Below are 27,210 nucleotides of genomic sequence, written 5' to 3'. Positions count from 1 at the left end.
TGAGTAGCCTCCTGTGAATGAGGCCTCCAGATTTTAAGAATTGTGGATAGAAGTTTCTGTTGGTTTTCTCCCTGTTTTTAAGAATATTTACAAAACTACTTTTTACAGATTATAGGTTAAGAAGAAACAACTTTTTGCAGTGAGGATTTAGAAGTAATCCTAGTGTTTTTGTGATTTTTACATCTTTTCTCCCTATCCTGAGAAAATAGTAATTGACGTTTCTGCAAAAATATTTTTTTTGTGTGTTTGCAAAGTCTGCCATCTTTTTGGAGATTTTGGCATGTTATCTGATAGAAGTAAAATAAATAGAAAGATCACTTTAAAGAGCAACCTGAAAAAGGCTGAGTAAGCTATACACCGCCTGAATTTTTTTTACTGCCTGTTAATTAGAGATGGAATTATTAGAAATGACAGTTCAAGTTTTAATTCTTTTTCTTTCATATATGTCCCATCATTTTCTGTGTCTTGCTCAGGTCTGAGTTGCATTGTTCTCAATTAAAAATACTTATTACAGTTTAGATTCTCATTGTGGTAATGGAGAAATAGCTGTTTAGGCATTATGTACTCAAAAAGCGGAAAATGAGAATACTGTGCCAAGTAAGGCCAGTCTACGGGATGCATTTCATGGATGTAGTGAAACAACGGCATTCAGTGCTGAAGCAGTTAACAGTATTGGCACTTAGGGCTTTATAATTAGGCATTGAAGATAAAAGGGATGTTGCCAAGGCTAGTAGGCCTAAAATTAAACCGACCAGCTGTGTTTTAGTTTTAGCACATGTGAACGTGACGCAGGTGCATGCTATACCATCTTTCAACTCTTTCTCCACAGCCCACTATGCTCTCTGTTAGAATCTTGCTCTTTTACTATTTCTGGAAGCAGAATTCTTGTTATTATGAGAAAAAGGAGTTAGTAGATAAACAGATGAAAAATGACACGAGCCCCAGGAAGGCACAATAAGCTCTGCTGCATAGACAGTATGGAGGGAGATGTAGTGGAAAGCTGTTTCCTCTCTCTTCTGCTGAAGCTGCTTAACAACCTAACATTGTTTGTACATGTTACCGAATTATTCATAAATGGAAAATGCATAAGCAGCTGCAGAACCAGGACTCCTTTCTCCTCCCCTCTACTTAAATAGCTTTGGTGTTATTAGCACTGGCTTGCTTGCTTGTATTCTCACTCTCTCTCCCTCTCTTTGGACAAGTAGATCTTCCATTCCCTTGAGTGCAGGAGGCCAGCCCCACTGGAAAGATGGAATAGGTTTCCAGTCAAGGATTTAATTACAGCTGTGCGGGATGAAAAGAATTGGGATCTCAATCCCCCTTTGTTGTTTTGTTTTTGTTTTGTTTTGTTTTTTTCCTAGGGACTTCTCAGCTCTTTTTATAGGCTGTAGTGCAAAAGCTGTAGAGTATTAACTATGTTTATGAAGTAATTTAACTGCTGTTGTTTTGGGGACTGAAAGTTTAGCTGCGCCCTTACCTATCTCAGGATCATAGCAGTACTCGAGTGCTGGTTTCCATTTATCTTCCCTAAACGTGCACAAAAGTCTTCTTATGTGCCTATAACTTAAACATTTACTGATTTCAGGTTTCTCTGGGATTAAGTTAAACCTGAGTCATCCAGAATTGTCCTCCAAAATTTAGGATACTGAAGTCAGCCCAGCCTCCATCTCAGCTCGTTTGTCACCTTAGCACACCTGATGGTAGCAGCTGCCAGTCGTTTTTGGTAACTGCTGCTGCTATAAAGAGGAATTGGGTTACCAAGTCTCAGGTGGGCTCATTGTCAGGGGAGCAAATGAGCTGGTTTGGGTGGAGCTTTTTGGGGAGCTCTTAGGCTGGGGTAGGACTCAGTAGCTGTGAGCTGCAGGATCCTCAGCCAGGGTCTGGGAGAGCCCTTGGGAGGGCAGAGGGCGCTCTGGATGCGGGTGCCCTTCAGGAAGACACGGAGGGAAGGAGAAGAAGGATGCCCCTGCAGGGACATTGGCAGTGGAGGGGAGTGGTTTCTAAACCAGTTTTATTCCTCCCATCTAGTTACTTGGAGAGCCTTCTGGTTGAAAAGGTGAGTGTTCAGATTTATTCTAATCACTTTTGGCTTTTTTAGAGTTTAAAAAGCCTTTTTGGTCTCTTTAGGGGAAGTCACTCTAGGGAGGAACTCTATGAGAATCCACCCCATGGTATGGCCAAAGTAGGCCCCAAAAACAAAGGGAAAGGAGCTGGTATTTCATTTAAAAAAAAAAAAAGTTGTTTGGGTTTGTCTTTTTTTCCATTAAAAGGAAAAGTAAAAAGTTCTCTGATGCTAATGTAGCCATTACTCTAAAAGCCAAGGCTTATAAATAAAGCAAAAATCTTGACCCTCTCACTTCGCTGAGGAATTAGGAGCTAGAGGAGCTGAAGTTAAAGCAAGCTGTGCTCTGCAGCCTGAGCTTTTACTGTTCCTGGAAGTTCAACAGCAGCTCCAGCTGAGCTGGGTTGTGTTCTCTTCATGGCTGACCTTCCCTGCTCTGGCCGTTCTGCTGGGAGGCAGCCGTGCTGCCCCACTTATGTGCAAATGCTTTTCCTTCTGCTCGGCTTTGACCTAACCGGTGTCACAGAAGCTGCAAAAGCTGCAGTTCCAGCTGCTCAAACTCTCCAGTGCTTGTTATCTTCTGGGGTTCGTGTTCCTCACTGCTCTTATTTCTGCTGTTGTGTGACCACTTTCATGCTATCACTTTTTGTGTGTTGTTTAGATTGAGTGGGGCTATGGTAAAATCAGGTAACTGTAGGAAAGAATGCTATTAAGCAGGCAAAGTTTTTGAGATTCCTAGTATTAATCCTTTACTGAACTGTAATGTGCTATTTGAGTCGAAGTAAACCACTCCATTCTTCCCGAAGCAGTATGGTGAGGCAACATCTCCGAAGCATGTATTAACCTATGCTTCCTTCACCCCCTCCATGCTAGTCATGCTGGCTGGCTGTGAAACACGGACCAGGGTGACAGTAAGCTGGTGAAGGAAGCATTATGAATCTGGTTGTGTCCCAAATAGCCTTTATTCTCCCCAATTGTGAGAATGATAGGCTTTTCTCTAAACTCTGTGGGACCACAGCTGGGGAAACTGTGCTGGTCATTAAGTGGTATAATTGACTATGCTTGGCTTTGTTCTAAATTATCTTTCCTTTTTTGAGGAAAGGGATAGAATCCAGAGCAGTCTCTCAAGTCACTGACACCATCACCTGCTCTGCCTACAGTGTACATCTTTTTCAATAAGTTTGGGCAGGCTTTGAAGGTGAATTTCTAGCCAGCTGCAGGTGGATAGAATTTGGTTGTTGATGAAAGCATCCAGGGCTTGTGTGTACTTTGCCTTTGGCTCCAGACACAGATCACCTGTTTTGCATCTGTTTCTTTGATAATATTGTGTGTTAGTATGCATTTACCTAGACTATAAGCCTCTCGCAACTGAGCCCATGTCTTTATTTGTCTTGTACATATATGATAGAATTTTCAATAGTATAAAACCAAGTTAAGGGTAGAAGTCCCACAGAAGTCTAAGTTTTAAGGGTTGCATCCTGCTGGCCCTTTCTAAACCTCTACACCATACCTTGTGCTAAGCCTTTTGTAGAGGTTTTCTGGAAGGAACTCTGCAATTTTTAAAGTAAGTATTTGAGACTTAGGTTGAACTTGGGATTTCCTTCTCAGAACTAGCCTTTAGCAGGTAAGTGCATTGGTCTGAAAGTGGGGCCTGACAAAGAATAAAAATGGAGTGTTATTTTAAAACCACAGTCTTAAATGATATTGGACAGCAAAGTCAGTCCTTTGCAATCCCCCCTGCATTTCCTTTCCTAATAATATCTGTATTGATCTAATAATTTTAACACTCCAACCTGGTAGAATTTCATTTTAGGTTTGCTTTTGGATGGTTGCACAATTATCAAGCAAATATTTTCAGGCACGAATTGCTTTTTTCCTTTTATTTTTCTTTGGGTCTAGCTTCCTTTTTGTTTCTCCTCCATCTTGCACATTAACTTGACAAATAATATAGCTGGCAGAGCTGGAAAACATACCAGAGAATTTTGTCACGCTGCTGGTTTTCTCATGGCCTCTTACAGCTCTTCTTTGTTTTCAGTGCTACACATGCAAAATAGAAATGCCCACTTTCATATGAAGAAATGTATGACAGGTTATCCAGGGGACCATTGCCAACTATCAAACTTAATATATGACACTTTCAAATCATACATTCTTTAAAAAACCCCCAACAACCTGCAAAGCATTCTGAAACTGCATGCTGTTCTCTGCCATTTCCATTTTAATTTTCTCAGATGTCTATTTTATCACAGATTGTATTTGGGGTTTGGGATTTGTCATTTAATCAGGAATAACAGCAAGCTAACCAAGTGCATTGTAGACTGTAGAAATTAAATCGGAGAGATTTCACTTCCCAGAAACTCTTCAGTCTTTCAGTTTGATATTGATGAGAGCAGTTATTTTAGTTTGCTTTTATGTGTCTTGTAACATGTGCTGTTGTGGTTACTATCTGGTATCAGAAAGAACTTGTTTCAGCAGCCTCAGAAAATCAAGAAAATGCAGATGCAGAATAACTGCCTGAACTGAGAAGCAGTCACTCTGCTGGAAAAAAAGCACCACTATTGCATAAATTAATTTCTAATTTATTATTTAAATATTTGTCCTACAATAACATTCATTAAGGTTTTGGTGTCCCATTGAGATAGCCTGTGTAGAAAAGCATGCGAAAATAATGTATATAGTTACACAAAAATAATAGTAATGAAACTGAAGTTTAGCACATTCAGCATTCCACGTTTTTCTGTTTTTATAAACATCAGCATGAAGGTGGGACAAGGGAAGTTTTAAGGAGGAAAAGCACAAACATTTTGGAACTCTGCTTTTTAGACTGCTGGTTTTAACTAAATTTTTGAGTTTGCATTCTTTTTTTCTCATACACTTGCTCTGTGCTGCAAGCAGAATATTTAGTTTTCTTAACAGTATCAGTATATCTACTTATTTTGAATATCCTGAATATCTTGTCCAAGAACTCTTCACAAATTTAGAACAAAAGAGTCTTTCAATGGTAATAATATAATGGAACAGTTACACAGATATTTCAAGGGGACAGGAAAAACACAGAGATAGTCACAACCCATTACTCCTACAATGAGATTTCTGTAACAGTTTCAGCAGATTAAAGAATTAGCCATTTTAGTGTTTTATAATACTTCCAATAAATGATTGCCTTGCAGCAGTGTTTATGAATAATTACAAGGTTGTAATATGAAAAACTGGAAAGGCTTTAATGAAAAATGAAGTAGCAAATATACTTTTGATTGGAATAAACCCCCTTAATTCAGGAGTTTAAGTGTATGTGTATCTTTAAATTGCAGAATATATGGAAACGGGAAATGCAAGTGTTTCAGAGGAACGCCCACTGGAATGTGCAGAACATCAGTCTTGCATTTTGTCCCCAGAAGTTCCTCCGTCTCCAAAGGCTAAAAGTAAATACATGTACTCTGTGAATACAGAAGCTGTACTGAACTTCTCTTTAATATTAAAATTACATTGCTGACACATTCATACAAACATACAAAATGAAAAAGAGATGTTAAGGAAGTTATTGATACTGAGAAGCTTTTTTCCGTCATGAATTACCTATCTTGACTATATACACTGTAATCCATGTCATATAGGAAAGCAAAGAACTGTATCCTCAGAGAAGTCACTGATGGATTATGATGTATTACATCATGTGATCTTAAGTCTTTTTAATTTATCTGACCTTACACACTTCATAATGAAGTAAACCAAGATAATAGATGTGTCAAAATACTCTGCAGGCATTGTTCACATTCAAGTTAAAGATTGTTTCCTTTATCTTTCCCAGTGAGTACCTCTTCCAACTGTGTTACATTTGGATGCCTCTTTCAAAGATCATGTGTGTACTGCTCTTCCATTCATCTCATAACATATCTTTCATACACCGTGACTATCGCTGTTGTGTGCATGCACTTTCATCTTACGGTCTGAGTCACCCTTTATGCACCACAGCCACTCGCGTAGGGTGCTTCCTGAGTGGGATGTTGTCCTGCTCTTCCATGAAAATCATCCTTCTGTAGAACCAAACCTGACTTCTGCCTTCTGTAATCATCCACAGTAAATGTAATTGACCGCTGGCAAATAACTAAGCCTCACTATTTTGGTTTTGTTGGGGGGGGTGTGTGTGTGTTGTGTTCAGTTTTTTTTAAAACATGTTTACAGGGAGAATTTTTATTCATGAGAAAACCAAGCTTACTGCTGCATGCCAGATTATGATCTTCATGGTGATAGTAAAGGAATGCTCTAGTTCCATTCATGGTTCCCATTGGGGTACTTAACAGACATATGGTGTAAAAAGATAAGTAGTTCCTTTGAGATTAGTAGAATCATGAAGTCAACTACCCTATGCAATAGAAATACCCGTCCTGAAATTAAGTAGTAAATATTTTTAAAATATGTTTTACTTCTTAACGATAAGGGCATGATCTCATGTTTGTTTCTGCTTTCAAGGTATAAATACTGTAAAACGTGCTAGCTGGCTTTTGCTTGTCTACTGTGTAATCTGATTCTAAAGGAAAGAAATTGTACTTGATTGTGCTTCCCATCCATCTGTCTGCCATTCTTTCACAATCTAATTTCAAATAATTTAAACCAAATTTGGAAGAGGGATAGCAGTATCAATTACCTTTCTGTGACTTTCAGGAAAATAAGTACCTAGATAGAGGAGAGACCTTAATTAGTACCTGAACTGAAAGAGATAGGCAAAATTTGTCTTTCATTTATTTGTTCTGGTAGCAATCGGCCCGCCAGTTAGTATACACTTACTCACAGGTTGGTCAGCACCCTTGCAGTTCCAGTTTTGCCACACAATTCATTCTTGCCCAGTAAGAAATATTGCAGGCTGTATGTGGGAGAACATGGGACTGGGGACATGAACATAATTGTCTAGGAAACAATAGTCCTGTTTATTTCCAGGGCACTGCATCATGATTTTAGAGTAGGTCTTAATTTTTAGGTAATTTGCTTCCAATTTTTACTTATCATAATATGGAATAATTTCAAATTTCCAATTAAAAAGCAGAATATAAATAAACCTGATTATATCTTTGTTTAATTTTACAAGTTTTATGCAAAGTTACCATTGACTAAGAGTAACAAGAATTGAGTGCAACACTTTTGTTACTTGGATATTAAAAGGCAATTAGATGCTTATTAATTAATAGCTTTTGTTCCTGGCTCTGAAAATTTCAGTCATAACTGGCCATAGTTGTAATTTAAAAAATATTTTAAAATATTTATGTTTACCTAGCATAACAAACAGTGACTATGAAGAAAAATGACACAAAAAAGAGCTCTAGACCAAGCAGATAGAATCTTATCTGGGGCTGCTTTAGTTACATGAATGTACATATGTGCATTATATGTATGCTGAGCTTAATATGCTCGCTCTGTTTTTCCTTTTCAGCATTTTATTCCCAAAGATGGAGTAAAATGGAATTATCTTTCTATTTTATCAAGTCTAAGGACTGTAGTTTCCAACAGTAGGACTCCTGTAAACCTAGTCAAGAGGAGGGCTTTCTTATTTAGAAAAACTAGGCTTTCACTCATTTTCATTGCCCTTACTGAAGGTAGCTGTGTAACACACACGATAGATTATCAGAACCTAATGCAGTTATTTCTAACCAGCAGCTTTTTACTCTATGGAGGTCTTGCTGCTGGCAGTGGGCTATTTGCAGAAAAGTTAGCACTCAATGAGATTCTAATCCTTATTACCACCAGTGTTTCTAATAGTGGCCCTCAGTTAGTATAGATGTATAAAGCCCATTTTCTTACTATTCTGGTAGATTTTTTTTTTAACTAAAGATGTCTGATAAATTAAGGAGAAAACATGAAACACAATGCAGAATGGACTAAACATGGGTTTCTGATAGACTGCTGTAGTGAGGTGTGTTTTAAACTTGTGGGTTTTGTGGAGTAGATCCTTCCACCATTCCATTTAATCCCAGAAAAGTGAGCAAGAATTCTTTATAAAACATGGCTACTTTGATGGGACAAATGTGCATTCTTGGAAATTCCGTTCCAACCTACTTATGGTTTATGGAACTGATCTAGTGTATTAATTGATTACAGCAGCAAACATGAACCCAATGCAGAGTATGGGACGCTGATTTTGTATGTTTGTAGAAACTTTCCTTTCTTGGATTAATTTGACATTCTTCGATAGTTGCTATTTCTAGCCAATTTTCAAGATTAGTAAACAGAGAAGGGGTAAGTATATATTGTAATTAATCCTAATTAAATGCAAGGTATAGGGGAATGCAGAAGTGTGTAGATTATCTCCAGTGATTCCCATTCTGGAATGAGATGCCATTATTTTTGAGGGGAGAACTGTGCATGAAGATCACTGTTTAGATGATAAGGCATGGAATATAACAGATACTCAATAAAATTTAAAGAATGTGCATTTCCTTTTTAGGCATAAATTACCCCTGGTATTCTAATTATTGACTAATGGTGTGTCTGTTTTTAAAGGTGAAGCTGTGACTGGAGAATTATCAAAGCTCTTAGATGAAATCAAATTGTGCCAAGAAAAGGAATACTCTTTTGAAGATCTGTCTCATACAATATCAGACCATTATCTGGACAATTTTAGTAAAGTATCAGAGGAAGAACTTATGACCAGTGGAAGCCAAACCAAGCTTAATGTAGTAAGTAAGATGGGATACAAAGACAATATATTCAGTTATATCTGCTTTACTTATGGCACATTCAAGAAAGAAATAGTACAAGAGTAAGAATAGTACAAGTCTAACATTATAATAGAAAAAAATGAGATAACATGTGGTCCTTACAGATTTAGAATTTAATGTTCCCATTATTTTACAAAGATACTGCTTACCACATCTCAGAATGGCTTTTTATGGTACTGCTAATAGGACCAAAAGTTCAGGTTAGTTGTTCTTTTGAGTGTGGGGAGTGCAAGGAAGGGGTTTTTGAGAAATTAGTTGAAATCAGTATGCTTACTACTATACTGAAGTCTAAATGCTTGCAGAATGTCATCAGAAGCGTCCCCCAAAAAGAAGCTAAGCATCTTCAGTTATGATTCTTATTATTACAACATAGCTTTCCCAGTAGTCTGAGTTTCTCATACTGAAAATTGTTGTGGTTGTGATACTTCAGTGATTTCCAGCTACAGTTGAAAATAGGACTTCATTACTACTAATCCTGTGACTAAAGTGCTCTAGGATTCATTTTTTCTTTACAGTGTAACAAGGCTTTTTTTTTTAAATTGAATTCTCTTCCTCAATAAGTAAAGTAAATGGGATTGCCCAGGGAATAAAGCACAGAACAGAGGGAAAATGCTAAGTGCTAAATTTCAATTAATGTAGTTCATAAGTTAAGAAAAATTATGCTCTCATATGTGGGGAAAACCAGGCAAGTTAAGGACTTCTATGTTCTAGAGGATTTATTACAATATATGTAGGCAGAATGAGATTTACAAAGATGGTTAGCTGCCTTGAAATGCAGTAGATCCTTTTGTAAAGCCCATCTAGATGTTTGAATGATTAGATACATAACCCGTGTTGAGTCAGTCTGAACAAGATAGCGACCCCATTTAGGCATTTTTATACATATTGCTAGTGTCTCTCTGTATTTAGGTGCTAACTGCTATGTAAATCTGCTCAGCTGCTGTTTTGCAGAAAATGTAATCCATATAATTCTATCTACTCGGACTGAAACTTTTACAGACCTAAATAAAATACAATGGGAATAGGAAGTATTCAGACACTAAATCTGTAATTTATGTGCAGCAGGCAAATACAAAGGTAAATTAGGCAATATGGTTTTTGAGATTTCATCTATTTATATATTGAACTAGATGTGAAAACAGATCTTCAAAAACAGGGACTGTTTAAAGCATGTCGCGGTGCTCTCCTACTAGTGCACCCAGCTATTCTTTCAAAGAAAACTACAATCAGGATGATGGGTATACACTCCCAACACAAAGTCAGGATGGAGGGCAGAGTGTGTTTTCCCCTAGAGTAAACCCAACTATGCAGGCCTATATGGAGAGGAATCTTTGCTGTGATGTGGGATTTTCCTGTTTGATCTAAAACATCCATTTTGGTTTTTTTAAGGTATTTTAAGGTCACTCAGTCTGTTCAGTTGCTACCTGGCTGCCTTGCATCAAAAAAAGGAAATTGTTCCCAGTTTTGACATGCTGTCTTTTAGTTTCAGGGAAGTGCTGCTTTCCCTTGGTGTGTAGACTCCCTGTACAGTGCACGGGTGACACGAAAACGTGCACGTGCTGTAAGGAGACATCAAAGAGTAATCGGGAAGAAGCACTAAAATGAAGAGTTCTGCTGAGCTCTGAAAATGGGTGCAATGGTGAATGCTGCCAAACTACTCTGGGGGCAGGACCAGCGAGCATGGTGATAGAAGTGTGACAGTAGGGTGATGATTGAAGAAACTTAAATGAATATTTATGTACAAGAACATGGAGAGACAGAGATGTGGAGACATATATAGATATGGAGAGTCAGAAATAGATTCCTTGGGTATGTATTAAAGAAGAGAAAAATTCCTGCAGCTTCTTCTGAAGCCCTGGGAAGCTTCCATAAAAGTCTCAGTAGGGTAAGCAGGGTCTTCTCTTGTCTGCATTCATTCAGCTCACATTCATTGCTGCTGCACATGCCAAGACCCTCTGGAAGCTGGGGCAGCATGGTGTGTGGTGACACTGGAGCACAGGCTCTTTGTCCCTGCAGGACCCAGTGTTGTCTCTCTCTGTTACCAGCTCTGGCACAGGACTGGAACTGCGCCTGGTGTGCCTCTACAAGCAAGCACTTCAGGTTCAAATCAGCAGTTTTTCCCCTAATTTTCATTGCTGACTGTGCCAGTGTCAGCTCTGAGGAGGTGTAGGAGTCGGGTCCCTGTTGGTAATGTGTCAGGTGATGCCATTTCCCTGACAAATGTTGGTTCCAGAGACAACGTCTGGTGCAGGCTTTTCAACTTCTCCTGTAGTCCAGTGATCTGAACAGGTTCCAAAACCCCAAGTCATGACACTTTGTGACCCTTAGAGAGGTTCTGCAAAGGAACTGACTGCTAGGAGACATCTGCATTTTTTGCATCATGCTATTGTTCAGAGAAATAGGAGACCAAGATATGGGAATTTCTGTTTGGAATTATAGCTCATGGGTCAAAAACTTAGTAAGTTGGAGCAAGGAGCATCAGGAGCCACCTCCTGAGGATAGCATGGGCATATGAAAGAGAAAGCATCAGGAAGCAGAGTGTATTTCAAAGTTTTTTTTTCTTTAAAACAAAAAAAAAAAACCAAAAAAACCCCAACAACAAAAAAGAAACCCAACTTTTTTTGAAGCTTTTTTGAAGAGGTCCAAATTGCCTGTGGTACTGCTCTGGCTAAATAAGGTTTTGGTTGATTCAGGACTGCAGAAGGGAGTGTCTGTCTGTCTAGGATCCACAGCCTGGAATTCTCTCCTGAATTTAAGTGCCAGCCACTTTTATTTGAAAGAGCAGGGCTCACTGTGTAGTGTAAGGGTAGTGGGGTTGCCTGATTTTTAATGCAGTAACTTGATAATAAAAGGCTTTATCTGGGAAGTGGAAGAGTGGTGTTCAGTTCTCTCTGTGGCATAAGGGTGGGTTTTAACATCACTTTTGTAGTCTTCCACATGAAAGGACTGAGCATCAGCCTGTTGTTCCCCCTCCAGTATTCTTTCTGGATTTTACAACCGCTGGAAAAATACCAGTGCAATTCTGAGAGCAGGGCTAAGTTAACGTGATCTTTTATTTGAAGACTATGTTATAAAGAATAAACTAAAAGTCAAGTTAAAGCTACACTTGAAACTTTATAATTTCAGTGATTGACTTTTGCAACTCTAGCTGTGTTTCAATGTACTTCTGATGTGCTGTTGTGTAAAATATTAATTCCATGTTTCCTAGTCTATCTTCACCAGTCATTAAAACATGTATATTATGAGATCAGATGACAATCCCCTGTTCATTGGCTTCACAATTAAAGACCAAATTGAACATAGTTTTGCAGCTGGAAATGTGGGTTATTATGCTACTTCAGAGAGAGCTCCAAAAAGGCATTTATACACACAGGCATCATTTTAGTTGGAATTGCCCATTTTTCTCAAAGGCTTGTACATGGGGTGGGGTTGATGGTGGATTCATAGATTTTCTTTTTTTTTAACTCCCAGTTCCTGTCTGCCTCTTTTTCCCATTTTTTTTGTCATTGTGACTTGAATACACTCTCTAGTTCCCCTCTGTATGCAAAGACATGGAAAGCCCTGAGAGCTGCTGCGCAGGCAAGCTAGGAAAGCTTTATACTTGTGGATCATTCAGTCCTGACATAGTAGTTTTTCTGTGTTTGCTAAATACAAAACTTTCACTCCAAATAACTGGGATTTGATTGTTCAGCAGGTCAGAAAAGGAGCTGTGCTTTGAAACATGTTCCAGAAATCATGAGGTGGAAAAAGATGTAGGAAAATCCTTGATTGTATCACAGTTTAGTTAACTTAGGTGTGTCCTTTTAAAAAATCAAGCTGTCTTAAGTATTATTGCTAGCAAAATCAGCTTTTGACAAAAACCTAGAGTAGTTTCGTTTTTTTTTAAAAACAGTACAATTTAAAAAATATTTATTTTCCAATAGATGGCAGTCTGGCTCAGTAATTTCAAGAACAAAAGCAGCCATCTTATATAAGAGTTTTCTAACTTTTTTCATTGCTATGTTAAAATCATGCATTTTTAACACTGTTGATAGTACAAAGTGCTTTAAAACAAGCACAATTCTTATAAGAGGAAAATTTATTGAACATTGTGGCATACATCTAAACTAAAACCTAAAATATTAGGGCTAAATTTAGAGGTGTATTATAACACACAGGTTACACATCAAGTTTGTATTCAAACAATCTGCGTGAATCCAAGAGCAAACAAGAAAATTTAAATAAGTACAACTTGCAAAGCAGGGATCCAGAAAAATTGTGTCAGGAAACTGAACAGAAGAATGTCAAAGTGTGTACTGTGGGGAATCTTCCTGAGCTCCTGCAGGTAAATTGTTTTAACTCAGATTCCTCTGTCCTTGGAGTGCTAACTAATGTCATTAGTGGTTTCTTGTCAGGTTTGAGGTTCATGTGAGAACAAATTATTCTAAATATAATATAAAAAACAGAAATATGCTGTATTTATTGCAATGCATTTGCTCATTGTGTTTCTTAATTTTAAAAAATTCAGAAAAGACAAATATGGGCATTTTGTCCATGTAAGCAAAAATTTCTGTGGATACCGGAGAATATGTTACTTATTTGCTTTGGACAGCCTGGGACTGCAAAACAAAACCCAGGGTATTAATAACTTCTACACTTCCATATGTGTGTGTATGAGTGTATATATGTATTTGCAAGATGTACATATTTGATACAATACTTCTCAATCTTTTCCTTTCATAAACTTGTTATTTTCTTTTAATGATTTTTTTTTGTAAAATTAACTCTTAAAAAAGGTTCGTCTCATTCTGTGTTCAGAGTGAATTTGAAAAGTGTTTTTGTTTAGTAACAATTACTATTCTCCATATTTTTGGCAAAGTCATGAGAATTTTTGAACTAAAATTAATTTTAAAATAATAAAGAATCTGCCATATACACTTAATAAAACTGAAGCTCTAAATTGAAGTGTTTTCTTCAGATCAGTCCCTCTAATCTTGTGTACTAGGTGGTTGCTTGCAATGTTTGCTTTTACATTTATGCTGTTGTGTTCACAAGCATAATACATAGACTACAGTATTGATTTGCACTTGCAAGTGCAATATCTTGCTGTCTTTGGATATGTGACATGAGTTTGAAGACATAGTTCCAGAAAGTGCTTCTGGGCTTTTAACAGCAGACTATATGTTAAAGGATTTTACTTAATTACCTGGAATAAATACTGAGAATCTTAAGTTATAAGGTGCCCCTATTTTTTTTCTTTTTTTGCTTACAGAATAAAACTGAAAATAGTAAAACTATGTAGGATTAGAATGACTGCACTACAGAGGGATTTCACAGAAGTGGCAGCAGTATATCTGATTAAATTTAATGTGGTTATGTAATAGATAATAAAGGCTGGCAGCAGTAATTTAAATTTGAACATGAAGAAAGGTTCTGTGTAGTCTCAGGAAAAAGATTTGGATTTCATCACAGGCATATAAATGTCAATTTCTGCTTAATTCTGTCATCCAGAAAGGAAAGTTGATATTTATGTACATTGAGAGAACAAAAAAAACCCCAAAACAAACAACAAACCAAATCCAAAACCAAGCCACAAACCCCCTTAAAACATCTTATTAACATTGTTGAAAACAGCGATGGTATGTATTCAAAGAGAAGATTCACTTTTTACTCTCATGTCAGAATATTAAGAAGGTGAGGGTATATAAAAGCAGTAAAACTATGATCATGTTTGGCTTATACGTAAGGGGAGACTTGAAAGCATAGAATTGTGTGTTTTCAAAAGATGGCTAAGAATGAATATATTAGAGGTGAATAAAATTTATGCATGGTCCTTTAGAAGTCAATTCTGATTAATTTTTTTTCTCTAAGGCAAAGAAAAATTATTTTTGATAAAAAGCACACACAGAAATTTTTTTTAATTTTACAAAGTAATAACCACTGGAAATTGTTGAGAATTTTGAGGTAAACAATTTAGTAACATTATTCAATAATACTGTTGTTTGGTTTTAGTTTGTGGGTTTTTTTAACATAACATTTAAACAAATAATGGCTGGGCTGAAATATTATAATGGCTAAGAGTGACCAACTATATTGGAGTAAAATGATTACTATCCTGGATCAAATGTGGTAGCCTTTAACAATATCACACACTTGCATATAGGCATTATTGACAGAGTGAGGCAAAATTTCACATGACAATGATGATGAGCAAGCCAGAAGTATATACAACGGCTGGTGGCTAATGAGGATACATTAAAAACACATTCAGGAACAATTTTGGTTACTTATTCATTAGGGAGTAGTAAGACAATCAAGGCCTGATTGTTTGGGTCTCTATAGAGAGAAGCAGATAAATTTTAAATTATTTAATAGAGTAACATTTATTGAATTTGATAATGCAGCTTTGCTGTATTTTAAGGTATTTATGATGTATTTAAAAAAAAAAAGAGAGAGTTGTACTGAGAGTCAGTGTTTGGAATATTGCTGCTTTACAAAGTTCCTCTTTATAATTGTGATAGATAATTTATGTATTGCCAAATGTTGACATTGCAAGAATTTTGTATTAAGTTGCTCTTTAACTTTTATACCTAGTTCAGTTATGAATCTTATTTTGCAAGCATATACTGACTCGTATTTCTGTGGGAAGTAAAAACATGAAAGCCATCTCTCCCAGGATATGTAAACCTTACTTTTTAAGATTCCCTTGTTGCAAAGGTCTACCCACTCTCTGAAGATAAGATTATATAACTTTAAAAATTGTTTTTAAAAGCTACCACCCAACTAAAACCCATCTGTTAGTCCCAGTTTCTAATGCACACAGTGGTATTTCCCACTGAGAAGAGCTGTTGTTGCTGTTGGTTTTTTTCATTAGATATTTCTAATGTGATGTCCAGTACCAAGGATCCACTTGGTCAATATAGAATGATATACTTGCTATAAGCTACTTCACAAAATGATTTCTGATTTCTATTTAAACATGAGCTGGTTATTGCAAAGAAGCAGGGGGAAATGTACCAACTTCATACAAATTTTTATCCCTTCTGTTAGGTAGCTTACCTAGCCAAGGGAAGTTCAGATGTTTTTAATGTATCCTTCTCTAGCCTATGTTCTAGAGTTATTAAAATAGGTTATTTTTTTCTATCCATAGATTATGCTATGCTTCAGTGCAGTTTTGTAAAGATTTCTGTGTTAAAGGGATCCTAACAGCAGCCATTTGGAACTCTACGCAGAATAATTTGCCCAGTGGCATGCTTCATAGCCAACTAAATTAGCCTGCAGCTCTCTGCTGCTGCGATTTCTGGTAGAAGCATTGCTAGACAATCCTCCAGCGTGCTGCATAGACCTACCCTGTGAGACAGTCAGCACTTATTTAGGAATATAAAATCTCCAAATATGACAACACTTACTATGATTTAAACTACATAGAGTAAGGTATAACTAGGGGAAGGTGCTGGCCAAGCCACCAGTTCATCTAATCTGCATTAAAAAGTACTTACTCCTTTTACACCAGAGTGATTTTCTGGAATATTTAACTAGTATGTACAATTATGTATGTGTGTGGCAAATTCCTTGACTATCAGATACATGCAGGAAAATAGCTTACAGACAAATGAATCTCTCTGCTGTTATGTGTTTAGCTTGCACTGGTGAATCCTAAATGTATCTAATCCTTTTGCTCCAATCTGTCATGTTGTTTACTGCAATGACCCTATATTACTATGTTTTGCAGAACATGTGCTGTATGTACAGGCATTTTCTTCTATTTGTTGACTGTATGCTTCCATTTATTCTTATATAGCAAAATCTGACAGAGTAGAAAAGAACAAATAGTTTGTGCACACCCTCCATAACTTGCAATACTTCAGACTTGTTCTTTCTTAAAGCTTTCCTTTTCCTGACTAAGTAATCCTAGCATTTTCAAGTTTATTTTTTATGTAAATCTTGCCATGCTACCAACCGCTTCACTTGCCCTGCTGTGGACTCTTTCATCTTAGCTAAATCTCTTTTACATAAGGATCTCAGATATGGGTGTAGCATTTTTTCCATATAAAGTAATTATAATATAAGCTTTTCAGATCAAAGAGCTTGTTTGTCTTTATAGCTATAAAGCTGTATGTAAATTTGGGGTGCCCTGGAAATGATTAGAAGTGTTTTATCTAGTCAAGAATCCTATTGGATAGCTATGTTTTATTAAATTAACCACAGTAGATTTTTGCTTTTTTTCCCAAGGACCATTTTAGTTCAGAGACTGTCATATGTTGTAGTACTGAGCACATATGTAATTTGAAGACCAACCTCTGTTTCATTATACTTAGGTGAGTACCAAAGAAATCTACTAATCTCAACAGGATTAGCCAGGATCTGAGGACTCTATAATAAATGATCTTGAGATCATCTTCCCAATAATGAAGTATATTTGCTTTAATTAAATCTTTTTTGTGCGTTATTCAGTGCTTCAGAAAACCTTCTTTTTCATTCCTATTTGTGCCTTTTTTTTAACATCTCTGAGCTGCCTGTGCCATTGTCAACACCGTTGCCAGGCTTGCATAGCAGAACACTTGTCTCTTCCATTTCTTCCATACCCTCAGTGTCCATCATCCTGTGAGTGTGCAACAGTGTACAACACGATGTCCATTTTTAACTACGGTCTCCAACTTCATTTGGTATCTTCTGAGAGCATTACAGTCACTTCTGAAGAACAGAAAAAAAAAGATAATACCATGAGATTTCCACCCAGACAGGTGATTTTGCAGTATTAACCTCAACTCTGTCACATTATTACAAAACCAAATCATCAGGAAGACTGATGACTTTTGCTATTACCAGGATATCGATCACCAGAGATGTTTCCTTCAAGCTCTGACCTTCCCTAGAGGTCTGCCAAAAATTTGTCACGGACTCCTGCCCTCCGTTTTCCTTGGGTTTCTTCTCTCCTCAGACTTTTCTCCAGTGTTCCAGCTAGAATCAAGTTTTCAACTTCTCCCTCACAAGAGAACAAAAAGTTCTTTTCATCATGATCTTCCTTGGTTCTCTTAAAATTCATTTTCTCCCTGTTTGATCAGAGTATTGCCAGAATGGGTGCTGAAATACCAAAGGTGGGGTCCAGCTGCCTTAACGTTAAATATCTCATGTCACTGTGGATGCCCAAAGTGCTTTTTGTGTGGGGCTAACACGGGTGCAGTCATTCCTTCACGAGCCATGATTAAGGGTCAACAGCTACTCTGTAGTATCTAAAATGATACTGGATGCCTATGCTTGGCAGCTGAACTCCACCATAAGCCCTCAAGTCAGGTGCATAAACGTAGGCACCTAGGGCTGTTCTGTGCAGCAGCCGAGACATCTACGTGGGGCTGGCAGATGTGACAAAGGACTTGGAAAGTCATGGTGTTCTGGAGCGGCAGGTAGAGGCTAGGCAGGGTGCCCAAAGGCAGGTACTTCAGTGTAGAGGTAACTTAATCAAGATCCAAATGTCCCTCTGGTAGATTGGCAGTGTTAACACTAAGGATTGAGAAATGATTGTGAAACTTTAGTACTCTGGTTTATCGCATTTGAGCAATAGAGTACGTAACAATGTATGAGATCTGTAAGGAGTATGAAGGACTTCTCCAACATTTAAATATTAGATTTTAATTTCTGAAAACATACTTTTGCTCTCTTGAAAAATTAGTTTTGATCATTTGTAAAAAGCCTGAGCTTGAATATGTGGGAGACTTATTTTTCACGGTCATAGTAGATGTTTACCCTAGGGAAAGATAACTGAGTTAATAAGGAAAGAAGGAGAAAGAATGCTTTAAAATATACTCTTTCTATCCTGTGATCTTAAAAAAGGAATACATCATTCTAGAACTTCTTAGCTTTTGATGTTTCTGCATGTCACAGAGGTATGTATTTCTGTAATATTTCTACAACTCTATCACTCTTGTCAGCAGGTACCAATGCAGGTTTGATTGTGTTTTTTAATACACAGTGACCTTAGAATAAATGAGTATTCTACCTACACAACAGGATACAAACCATAGAGGGGAAAAAAAAAATCTTAAATATCTTTTGTATGTACCTAAAGTCAACACTGATTTCGTGTCTACTCTATTAGTATAAGAATAAAGTCATTAAGCTTGGAACTGACAGTGAAGCCTGATGATCACCATCTGATAGGAAATGCATGAGAAGAGAGAACCATATGGGTATGTCTCTCAGTTGTTTTCTGTAGTGAGGGGAACAGCATCGTTTTATTCCTATGGTGTAAACAGAAGATGGAGCCTACTAATCCATCAGAGCTATGTGAACCCCTACAGGATCCATCAAGGGGTAGAGATAAGTGTAAATGTATGGTGTCACTATATAGTATTCTATGATTCTTTTGAAGTTGAATAAGTAGGTACTCTCTTAGCAGCAGCTGTCCCAGTTTCCCTTTGCTGCTTCTTAGTAAGAGGTATACAAGTAATGCTAATGGTAAATATTCTGCCATAGTTCACAGGGCAAAAGACCACCCATGATAAGTTAATAAAAAAAGCACGCTTTCTTTAAAAATTTAGTAGCTGAAATTAGAACATTGGGCAACTTGTTTGGACTACTTGCTTAATTTCATTTTTATTCTATCCTAATGTCAACAAGCACATTTATTTTATAACTGGCATATAAAAAAGATTAAGTATTTTTGTCCTTGAATCTTGAAGTAGTTGACCACTCATGACAGAGTTTCACTGTTGGCAGTTCTGCTGGCAGACTTTTTCAGGCCCTGTGAATAAGCTCAGCAAGTAGAAAATAAATAGCAGAAAAATATATTGACCGGATTCTTACACCTCTATAAAATATAAGGTCAGGAGTAATTCAGAGTTAAGGGGCAACTGCCTAATATTTACTATGCATTAGAAATGTTTGCCCATGGAATTAACACAGATCAACAGTGTGCTATAACTGCACCCCTTAGCTTTTCTGCAACTTCACTATATACTGAAACCCTTGGCTGAGTTCAGTGGTATAAGTTTTTAAATTGACATGAGAAGCAGGAACCAGGCTTACTTGACCATGCATGCATCTGGTTTTACACCCGTTTCTTTGCTTTTCCAGAGGGATGTAAGAGTTGAATGTTTTATACATTTTTGATCATCTTTTTTTTCTCTTGGCATCTGTCCTTCCTAAACTTATTATAAGTTTCAGTTTAGTGCCATGAGGGAAAATCTCAGAAGAGGCTCTTCAATTTTATTTGCTTGAGTAGTTATTTGAGATTGAGCAGTTTCTATTAATACTACTGCTATTATTTCTGTTGATATTGGTGCTCTGCCTAATATCTCTGCAATATGAACTGTTCACAGCCTGCAAAGAAGCAGCCTCAGCACTGCCTGTCAATCTTGACAAAAATAATATTAAAATGTAAAAATGTTTGGTTCCTATGCTTGTCTGTCTTTTAATTATTAATAGTTGATTCCTTATGGGTATTGGAATATTGACTACCTCGCCCCTGTCTCTGTCCAAAGTGCTGTTTCCTTTAAGGAATCTCGATTTTAACAGATCACTTATTTAGCCATAGGTACTTCATAAGAAATACAGTGTTACGCAGGAGTTGTAGACGAAGGCATGTTACTGACTTGTTTATCTGTATTTTACAGGACCTTTAAGACACTATATGATGACTGGCTGAAGAAAGAATTTAAGTATTAGCTCTTCAGCTACCTAGGAGTATCTTTGGAAAACAAAGTAAAGGTGTGCTTGTATTGCGGTAGATCTATACATCTATATATGTTGAATCTACCCAGCCAAAAAGAACAGTACAGATGAGGAGACCAACCACTGTCCTAAATCTTCTGGTAGTACTGGTTGAGATGACTGCAGCGAAGTCACTGTTTTAATTATGTAAGACAGGAAAAAGCAGCAGCTTGCAGTATGTGAGCTTCACCCTGGCAGTTTTTCCTACCAGCCATAGCAAAACCTTTGCCTTCCTAGTGAAGATGATTTTGAATTCTACTTCCACCTGCCATGTAAACCAGGCTGCATTGAGAGCTGTTGTCCAGTTGATAGTATTCTGCATCTCTCACGGGGCGGGGTGTGTGTGTGTGATCCTTTTTTCTATTGGCTCTAGAAGAGTCTGAGTGCTTGCATGTTTTTGAGATCAAAAAGTAGATTACAGTCTGACTGATCTTTTCCAGTTAGGCCTTCAACATCTATAGCCTGTCAAGACGTTTCAAATGTCAGCATTCTACTGCGTTGTTTTTATATTATATTTAGTACTTAGGCAAACTACTAGCAATTTTTTACTGATGGATCTGTGGATAATCTAGTACAAATGTTCAAGGCCTTTTTGATTATCCACTCTTAACCAGCATTCATCTTCAGATGACTAATTCAGTGCTGTATATAGTTCCTCATTAGACTGGCTTTGTCTATTCAGGTATGATTTCTCTTATGTCCTTCATTAAGCCAACAGCAACTTAATGGAATCATAACTGTATTTTCGGTAATACACTTCTACTGAGAATATGTATGCTAAATAAAAAACAGTGCACTGGAGGAGTAATAAAGTGGTGACTTCTGCCTACTCACTTACCACCTGATTTTCTCCCCTTCTTTAATTTCTGTTCCTTCTGCTCTATTTCATGACAAATAATGTATTTTCTATAAGTTTCATCATTCTGCCACCCACTTATCCACCCTCTCTTTCACAACTTTAAAAAAGAAAAATACATGTTATACAGCTGATTTGCTTTGCAGTTACATTGCACTGAGTTTTTCAAATGTTATATGATAACATTCAGATACTATAGGGATGTTAAATACAGAGATGCCTCTGTAGTTATTCTGTAAGCAGTATTTTCTTTGTGACATTTAAAGCCAAAAAATGCTGGTCTTTACTGTGAATTATATTTTTTTTCTTTTATGCAAAGGTAAATATGCTTAAGCTTTTAATTCTATTTAATATTTCTAAAAATATTAACAATTGATTTTGCTTTTCTGCAAGCTCCTATACCCTTCATTATCAGTCTCTTCTTTTTCAACTGGTACATGAGTTTTTCACAGTGAGTCACATTTAGGAATGAGTCATGTGCATATTGATTCAGGGAGACACATAAGCCTGTCATTAACATGAGAAATCCCATTAACTTAACTGGAACTATTCATGTGCTTAAACTTCAAGACTCAAAAAAAAGTTACCAAAATCCTGCATTTTTGCACAGCCTACATTTGTGTATGCCCTTCCTGCAAACTTGAACCAACTTAGTCCAAATCTACTGTGCCTGTGGGATGGAAAGGCATCCCTAGAAATACATTTCTGTAGCATAGAGTGTCCTTGCAGTCTACATGGCTTGCTGGGTTGAATTCTGTCTTGGGGCTTTATGCTTCAATGTGCTAAGTTTTTTTCCTTGGTCAAGCAAAGCACTGACAGTGCTTTGGTAGTAAGGCCTTGAAATTGATACTAAGTGTGCAAATAGTCTGATTTATGAGTATCAGGTATGTGCTCAAAGTTAGATGAGTGCTTAAAACACAGGTTTGCTTTATTTTACCTAATGTTAAGAGGGAGAAATTAATTTGGAAGGCAACTCAATCCTGTCCCAAACACAGGTATTGGGGTGGAGTAAATAAGTTGTGGAAGTGCCTATACTTCCATGCATTACAGACAACTAGTTTAATCCATAGATTAAACAAATAGCTCATATTAAATGCCTAGCTTTCAAAGAGTTCAAACTAGTTTAAAAGAATGATGTTGTAAGTGCTTTTTGGAATCAGGGCAGTGCATATTGCAGCTTCAAACAGCTAATACTTCATCCTGTTAATTTTACACTGAAAAGCAAATGCTGTGTATGCTTCCCAAGATACTTCATGAAAATTCTGTAGGCTCCATCTACTACATCATTCTTAACAAATACCTTCTTATTATGGTTAAATTATAATTACTAAAAGCACTTAGTATTCCATTCTTTGCAATTTTTTGATTTATTGAATTCTTGAATTTTCTGTCATTTGAAAATCTTCACCCACGTGGCAAAATTAAACAGGAGTTAGAAAAGAGTTGAAGATTCTTACTGAAATACGTTGAGATGTCTTTAGCTTTGCACTTAACATATACTTACAAAATATCAGATCACTAAATATGAGTGTCCTAGTAGTGGCTTTTATATATAGCTGAAATTCTCTTCATATGAAGATTACAGCACTCAGTTCAAAAGTTTTTGTTTAGTGAAAAATCAATTTTGTTTAGTGAAAGGCCAACATCAACCTTTTTATTAATAAATGACAGTCTGTTGATGGGCCATTTTTTCTTTTATGGTTATTTTTTAGCAAATGAAAAGCTATCTTAGGTCTTGAAAAATATTGATTCCTTTATCGATGGAAGAAAAGTTTTTTTTTAGCTTATGCCTGGTATTTTCTGATTAATAGCTTGTTAGGTTTTTAAATCCTAGAACTTTTGTTATATCATATGTATATATGCATCCTTTTAAGAGAGTAGTGCAGAGATTCAGAATTGTCTTAATTGTCATTATTTGTTACATGTAAGGATGAATTAAAAAAATTGAAATGTTTGAAAATTCTGCTTTGAATACACATTCAGATGTACTAATTCATTTTATAATCTAATTTTTACTTACAATTTTGACCTTATTTAGTGTGCATTGTACTTGCCATCTAGTTCCAGGGTATATTTACTGTATACTGTCAGTTCCTGCTCTGAAGACAGAATGATTAATTCCTGGGGTGCTCACCATCATAGGTGTCAATAGCACTTGCCCACTGAGGGGCAGTAACTACACGTTCATGTACTTTTCATCACGTATGTGAATTAATCATGTTTGCCTAAAGTTAATACATTTTACTGTTGTTATATATAGTCAATTACTGTGACTCTGCTAACTTTAAGTTACAGGAATTTCTTCCTGGGTTCAAACATTACTGGTCTTGAGTTCAAAGCGTGTGACTGCTTCAGACAAGGGTGTTTTGGTTTTTTTTTTTCAGAGCCCCAGTCAGAAAATACTATCACATGCAGCTTGGCTGATGTGCAGTGGTGTAGAGGTCAAGATTCTCCCTGTCTGGGACTGCTAGAGCTTGGATTTTGAGAGCACTTAGTCTCACATGCCGCCGCAAAAGGTCACGCGGTATCTCATGCTGCTTCCTGATGTAGCCCGGCACTTTGGCAAACTTGCCTTCACAATTTCAATATAGCCAGCGAATAAGGAACACAAACTTAGTGACCATCTCAGAGAAGTTTACATGACATGCCCAGCATCCCGCTGGGATTATGGCAGAGGCAGGTACAGAATATGCTTCTCCAACATTCAGCTGCTTTAGGTACAAGGCCATCCTTGTTCTCCTGGTATTCCCTTGCTGAATACAGGAGGTGCAGTCAAACTTGAACCAGACTCGTCACAAATGAAATGATGAAAGAAATGTAAATGAGGAACACATTTGTGAAAGAATGGCTGCGGGTGTGCAGCATAAGGTGAAGGGCAAGATAATGAGGATGGGAAAGGGAAAACCACCAAGCAGGGAGAAGGCTGCCTTGGGATATACAGGAAAGGTGTGCCCAGGCCACCAAAACGTTTCGTTGTCCTTTGTCTGTAAGACGTAGCGTGTGTCTTCGCACTGAGGCTGCTCCTTGTCAGGACCCTTACTGAATTCCCAAAGGGTACATTTGGTTAACGTAGGGATCCTGCTGGGGAAAAATAGCGACTGACGGTGTTATGTTACTTGCCCAAATGCTGCTTTTTCTCTTCTGCATCCGTCGGGCATCTTCCCCGGGGAGCAGCCTGGGCAGCAGCAGGGGGAGTGCTGAGAGCGCAGGAACCCGTCCCGGCTCCGCCGTCCCTGCCTTGGCTGCCACAGCTGCTGGCAGCAGCTCATCCCGAGTTATAGAGGCTATTCAGGAGCAGTTTCCCTCTTTGTTAGATTTTAGTGTAATGTAAAATGAGAATATTAGACAATAGAACCGTATTTTTTCTTACTTCTATTTCACAAGATAATTACATATCCTTTGGGCCAGGCAAAGGAGGGGTAGAGGCACGCCTCTATAATCCAGCTGTTAGGATCATATGAAATATTTGCGTGGTCCTATGTCTGACAAATTATTTCTTTGGAAGAAACCTCCTACTAACTTCATTGTTCCAGACTGAGTGGTAGCATTTAGCTTATCAAATGTCTGGTTGCTTTTTTACCTTCCATAAGCAGAAGGGGATTGCCTTCTGGATTTTGTCTTTGCTGCTCCATTTCAAAAAGCTTATTTTCTTAGTATGTCATATGCTGCAAGATAAATGAAAAGTTAACGTTAGTGTCCAGAAGTATGATGCAATAGCAAACAGTAAAAGTCCTATCATTTTACATATTTACCAGTTTTTGCTGGTGCTGTCTTGCTCTAAGTGGGTACTGTCTGAAAGGGTATTTGTAATATTTCTGCAACGGGATGATAGCTCTGAAGAATCAGAGATACAAAAAGTAAAGAAAGATTTTGATGTTTGGTTTTAGATTCCACTGGACTACTACAGGAAAGTCTTCTCTGTATCCTGAAATTAGGGAATTAAATTGCATTTTGCCTAGCAATGGCTGCTTACCAATGCCAAGGTGGAAAGCAGACCAGTTTTTAATGAAAACCTGAGACAAAGAGGGTATAAAAGGAACTAAGAAGCTTTGTATGACTTACTGTATTCATAGAGAAAACCTGTCTAGATAATGAGGTCATATGGTAGTCAGAAAATCATTGACATCTGTCAAAAGGAAAGTGAAAACTTTATGTATGTTTTATACATGGCGTAATGAGCTGTGAACTTGGTAGCTTTAAGTAATAGTTAAGATTAAAGGTGCCTGTTGACTTTTAAGAGTGGAACAGACTTTCTCTGTGCTTTTTTTTGTGTCTGTACTCATCATTCTGTCTGTTGCTAAATATTGGCTTGTTCTCTTAGACCAGGAGAGAGATGTCAAGTTACTGTGATAGCCAATCTGATGTACGTACATATTCTGGGAGAACAAATAGCCTGTTTATAAAGTACCCTTCAGTCTAAAGTATCCTGCTGGGCAAATTTTGCCTTTTGTGTAGAAGGAGATATGAAGAGGAAGAATTCCATACCTAAATTTTCAAAGACATAATCTAAATGCTCATTAGGTTTGAAAATCAGAGGTAATGTGTCAGGCCCAGTAGTCAGAGGAAAACTTGCCACTAATTGTAATGGTCCATTGTCCTTACGCTAGATCTTACTACTCCCTTACTGCTATATTATTATTCTCTCTTTTTTATCCATAGAGAAATTATATTGTTAGTCTCTTACTGCTGTAAGCAATTTTTAATACTTAATTCAGTGTTCCAGTAAAAAACAGAACTTTTATTAAATCTTTTATTCTCTATCAATGTCTTGTGGTTTCCCCACCACTTTTTCCTTTTTACGTATCCTATCTAGTATCTTTTAAGGTTTTCTGTCTTTTTGTGTGAGGATATGTGATGCTTATACTCATGTCTCTTCTCTCTCAGGCAGAGTTGGCCTTTTTCAAGCTTAGTGTTACAGTTTATATTGACTTCACCATTTCACAATGTCAAATTCAATTAATTGAGCAACTGTGATCTAGGTAGCATTTTCTAAATATGTTTACTTTTTGGTTTTTTGAGTCAAAACAGGCATGAATAAAAGGTTCTCGATTGTGTCTATTTTTCTTTAGGTGACAGAAATCTCTTCCTCTATCTTTATTTCTTTTTTCTGAGAAGTGGGCATAAATAACTTAGGTTTCACTAAAACTCTCCCTACAGGGCTATTTCAAGGCTTCCCAGCAGCACACAGAATTAGATTTTCACGTCCAAAGGATCTTTAAGGAGGCAAAATTAAATCATACAACAGAACAGAAAAATGGGGGAGTTCTGGGAAAGGAGTGAAGGCTGGGAGAGGATAGCAGGAACCTGGGTGGTCTGGGTTGGCAGTTTTATGGGCTTGTGTGACAATCTGAGGTCCCTGGGTTGACTGTAGATCTTTCTGTATCTCACCAGTCTCCTCCAGGTGCATTCCTTTCCCCAGGGTACCAAACCCAGTCTTCCCCATTTGGGGCACTTCTGACTCTCCTTTCTCTCATGCAGCTATTAACTCTTTCCCTCCTCTTTGCAAACGCAGCTCTCCCTCCCTGCAGCAACTCCCACTTATCCCTTTGCGCCTTTTGGCTGGGGAGAACTGGTCTTCTGGCAGTGGGGATGGGTGAGAAAGGTGATAGCAGTAACTGTTTCCTGACCCTTCGTATACATTTCTCCTAATACTTCCTTCTCAGTGCTTTATCAGCAGCAGAAATCTGAGCAAGAAGACAGGAATCAGTCATTTAGTATAAAAAGAGCCAACCCTACTCTGCAGTAGTCGGTAAATTAGCCTGTATTGTGTTACTCAGTCCTGGATTGTCTAGTTGCGTAAGAGTACTAGTCAATTTATTCCAATAGTGTGTCTAATGAACTCTGACGTTGGTCCTTCTTTGAATGATTGGGAGATCTGACTATATAGTATTTCC

General features: G+C 37.4%; 1 protein-coding gene across 1 annotated transcript in view; it reads left to right on the top strand.

The window, feature by feature from the left end:
* The window catches only part of ANKS1B (ankyrin repeat and sterile alpha motif domain containing 1B), a 425,224-nt gene that overhangs the window by 76,252 nt on the left and 321,762 nt on the right, over positions 1-27,210 (top strand). Inside the window, 2 exon segments of the mRNA XM_010561984.1 lie at positions 5,374-5,484; positions 8,555-8,730. Of these exon segments, the coding sequence (XP_010560286.1) occupies positions 5,374-5,484; positions 8,555-8,730 (287 nt within the window).

The sequence above is a fragment of the Haliaeetus leucocephalus genome, unplaced genomic scaffold (genome assembly GCF_000737465.1).
Source record: "Haliaeetus leucocephalus isolate CR32 unplaced genomic scaffold, Haliaeetus_leucocephalus-4.0 Scaffold151, whole genome shotgun sequence".
NCBI lineage: Eukaryota > Metazoa > Chordata > Aves > Accipitriformes > Accipitridae > Haliaeetus > Haliaeetus leucocephalus.
Note: the sequence above shows the minus strand (reverse complement) of the source record. Positions and strands in the feature narration are given on the sequence as shown.